Source organism: Triticum dicoccoides, chromosome 2A (assembly GCF_002162155.2).
Source record: "Triticum dicoccoides isolate Atlit2015 ecotype Zavitan chromosome 2A, WEW_v2.0, whole genome shotgun sequence".
Lineage (NCBI taxonomy): Eukaryota > Viridiplantae > Streptophyta > Magnoliopsida > Poales > Poaceae > Triticum > Triticum dicoccoides.
Genome location: NC_041382.1, coordinates 762942125 through 762944948, shown reverse-complemented (window position 1 = coordinate 762944948; position 2824 = coordinate 762942125). Strand labels below are relative to the sequence as shown.

General features: G+C 47.8%; 1 protein-coding gene across 1 annotated transcript; it reads left to right on the top strand.

Annotated features, from left to right (window-relative positions):
• The first annotated feature begins 6 nt into the window (after positions 1-6).
• Positions 7-2533, top strand: LOC119357077. The gene is made up of 2 exons (XM_037624061.1): positions 7-904; positions 1871-2533. Exons 1-2 carry the CDS (start codon positions 109-111, stop codon positions 2092-2094), a joined length of 1020 nt encoding a protein of 339 aa, XP_037479958.1. The 5' UTR covers positions 7-108; the 3' UTR covers positions 2095-2533.
• Positions 2534-2824: the final 291 nt, after the last annotated feature.

Here is a 2824-nt window from a genome sequence, read left to right as displayed (position 1 = left end):
GCCCCCGCCCGGGACTGGACCGTGCGGGAAGTCCGCGACGGCCGCGTCCTCCTCGACAGACCCCGCCGCCACGACTCCGGTGATGGGCTCGGACCCCTCTTCAATGAGATGGTGGTGTGCGACCCCCTGCACCGGCAGTATCTCCTGCTCCCCCCAATCCCCGATGACATGGCCGCTTCGGTTGCGGACCACCTCATGATATATGGGCAGAGCTTCGCCGAGACCTTCCTCGTCCCTCCCGGCGTCGACGAGGAGGAAGCTGCTACGGCTACGGAGGAGACGTCATTCAGGGTGATCTGGGTGGTGGTGCTCCAAGCTAAGCAGATGGCCCTTGTCTTCTCTTCCCGCACAGGGCAATGGCGAGCCCTGACTCGGAGCGAGTCGTTACCTCTACCGGATTTCACATGGATGGCTTGCTTCAGGTCACGCCATTACGCCCATGGCTGCTTCTACTGGATTTCAGGTGAAAAATTGCTGGTGCTTGACATTCAGAGGATGGAGTTCTCCATGGCTGACCACCCACCCTGTGCCAGAGCTCCGAGCGATGATGTGGCCATTGCGGAGGCAGGCCAAGGCACGATTCGGATGTTTGTGCCTACACCCAACACAGCTCGCCGTAGTTTTACGGTTTGGCGAAACAATGGTGGGATTTCCACCCAGTGGCAGTGGCAGATGGAGAATGAAACAATCTTGCTGCCTTCTGGGTCCTTGCTCACGGGTGCAGTGGGGAGGCACTTGCTCCTATATCATGTGGGAAGCTCGTCAATCAGGCGAGGTTGTTACACGCGCGGCGTCGACACATTCCAGTTTGAGAGGGTGTGTGGTTCTGCTTCATTGCCCAAGCCGTCTCATGTATATTGCAACTTTCCACCGTCGTTATTATCGTCACCGACAGTGTCAAGTGGTAAGCTTTCTGTTGAATGCCAGAAACCTCCTTCCCTTCATATTACTATCACAAAGCTTACAGTTCAAATGGTCACAATATTTATCTCCCCTAAACAAAATATTTGTCATGCAAAGTAATACCTCCTTTCCTTAGAAATGCCAATTGTTTTCAATTCACACATATATCTTGAGTTGTAGCTCCGCATGTTGGGGCACTTTATTTTATCTATAGTAAGTTACTAAGATTCCACACAAAAAACAAATTCACCCGTACATCAGTACTTTCTATCAAAAACCCAACTTTGTTTGCCTGCACGCAGATGTAAACCTTTTTACACCTTCCCCTGTTGGCAGTGCACTTTTGTGATTCATGCTGCCATTAGTCTTTCGAATCTATCCTCTTTGGTATTGAACTCTGATAATTTTACAACCAAGATATTGCCTTTGTTTAGCCTACTGTTGCAATTGAACCTGGGAACCTTCTACCAGATTGCCATTGATGCTTTCTATGTGCAAATGTTAATTTTTTTTCTCTCCTTTAATCATCGTCCTCTCCTTTTTGTATGTGCTTCCTCCTTTAATTTCTTTCTCATGCACACCCTTCCTTTGAAGCATGGAAACACACAAATTGAAGGGTACTACACAATTGCCCTTGTTTGCTTCATGATTGAGCTTAACTGCTCTAGTACCATTAAGAAAAAATGTTTACAAAACTTGGTTTTATTTTGGGAGTATAGAATTGCTGGATTTTGATACCGGGTTCTCTATTCATAGCTTACCTGCAATTTCATTAAACCTTGATCACTTCATTTACTACTGTTTCTTAATCAATATACAACCATTCAAATCTAAAGACTAATAGTTGTACGCCATAAAATAGAGTGATTTCAGCCTTGGTAGTGTGCATCTTTAAGTGAAACTGTCAGACAAGTGGAAATTAGCACTAGCTTGTGTCAATGTAATGGTGTGACCTTGTGCAATGCAGCCACACCCCACGCTGACGTCCGAGGAGAGGGGGGAGCTGTGCAGGTGCCTGAACCACAAGAAGTCGACGCTGGAGGCATGGAAGGGTCCGTCCTCTCAGTGGCTGCCGAAGCTCCAAACCCCAATGACGAAGCAGAGGCGGGTTGTGGTGGGCGAGGAGGAGGCGCTGGGGCTGGTGCAGGGGCTGAACCTCCGGAGGGTGCAGGGGCGGGTGGCGTAGCTTGAGAGGGCGTGCAAGGAGGCGAGGGGCCTGCCGGTACCAGGGTGTCGAGGAGGATGATTGTGGCCAAGGGCAACAAGTTCTTCAGCTGGAAGGGCTGCTTGCCTTGTTGGATGTGATACCTAGTCTCATATCCTTTTGTAAGTTCATTTGCCTGATGTGTTGTGCTGGTCTTTTGGTTTTTGCTGCGTGTTGGTCACTCACTGGTTATTAGTCAGGTAGGTAAATGAGCAAGAGTGGCAGCTGAGCTGGGACTTCGAGCTTTCACCATTGTCCCCTGTTTGCTCTTGTCGTCCTGTGCAACTGTTGCGAGATGACACAAAAGCATTGAGCTCCAGTTTGCAAAAACATCTTATATTGTGGGAGGGAGAGAGTACTTCGCATGTTAGTTTTGTCTGTACAGTTTGACCAAATTTATATTGAAGATTTTCAACATCTGCTATACCAGATAAATATTAACACTATGAAAAAGAATACCGTTCCATGATGGATCTAATGATGTTGATTTGGTATTCTGAACACTACGAAAAGAATTACCAGATAAATATAACACTGTGAAAAAGAGTACATAGAAACTCCAAAGCGGGATTCATTTTTATTTGTGACAAAAGTACAACTCATGCCACAGGAAATTCAGAACTGAGAATGATTTGCAGGCGGGATCATTCTCAGCCTCGTGTTACCAGCGCTCTGGGTCTGCCATTACAGCTGGGATCTTAGAAAGTCCCCCCCTCC

Bases quoted from the DNA above. Each gene is read 5' to 3' on its own strand.
- LOC119357077 (XM_037624061.1), top strand. From the start codon at position 109: ATGGTGGTGTGCGACCCCCTGCACCGGCAGTATCTCCTGCTCCCCCCA. The intron at 905-1,870 runs GTAAGCTTTCTG...TGTGCAATGCAG, and splicing joins GTCACCGACAGTGTCAAGTG to CCACACCCCACGCTGACGTC.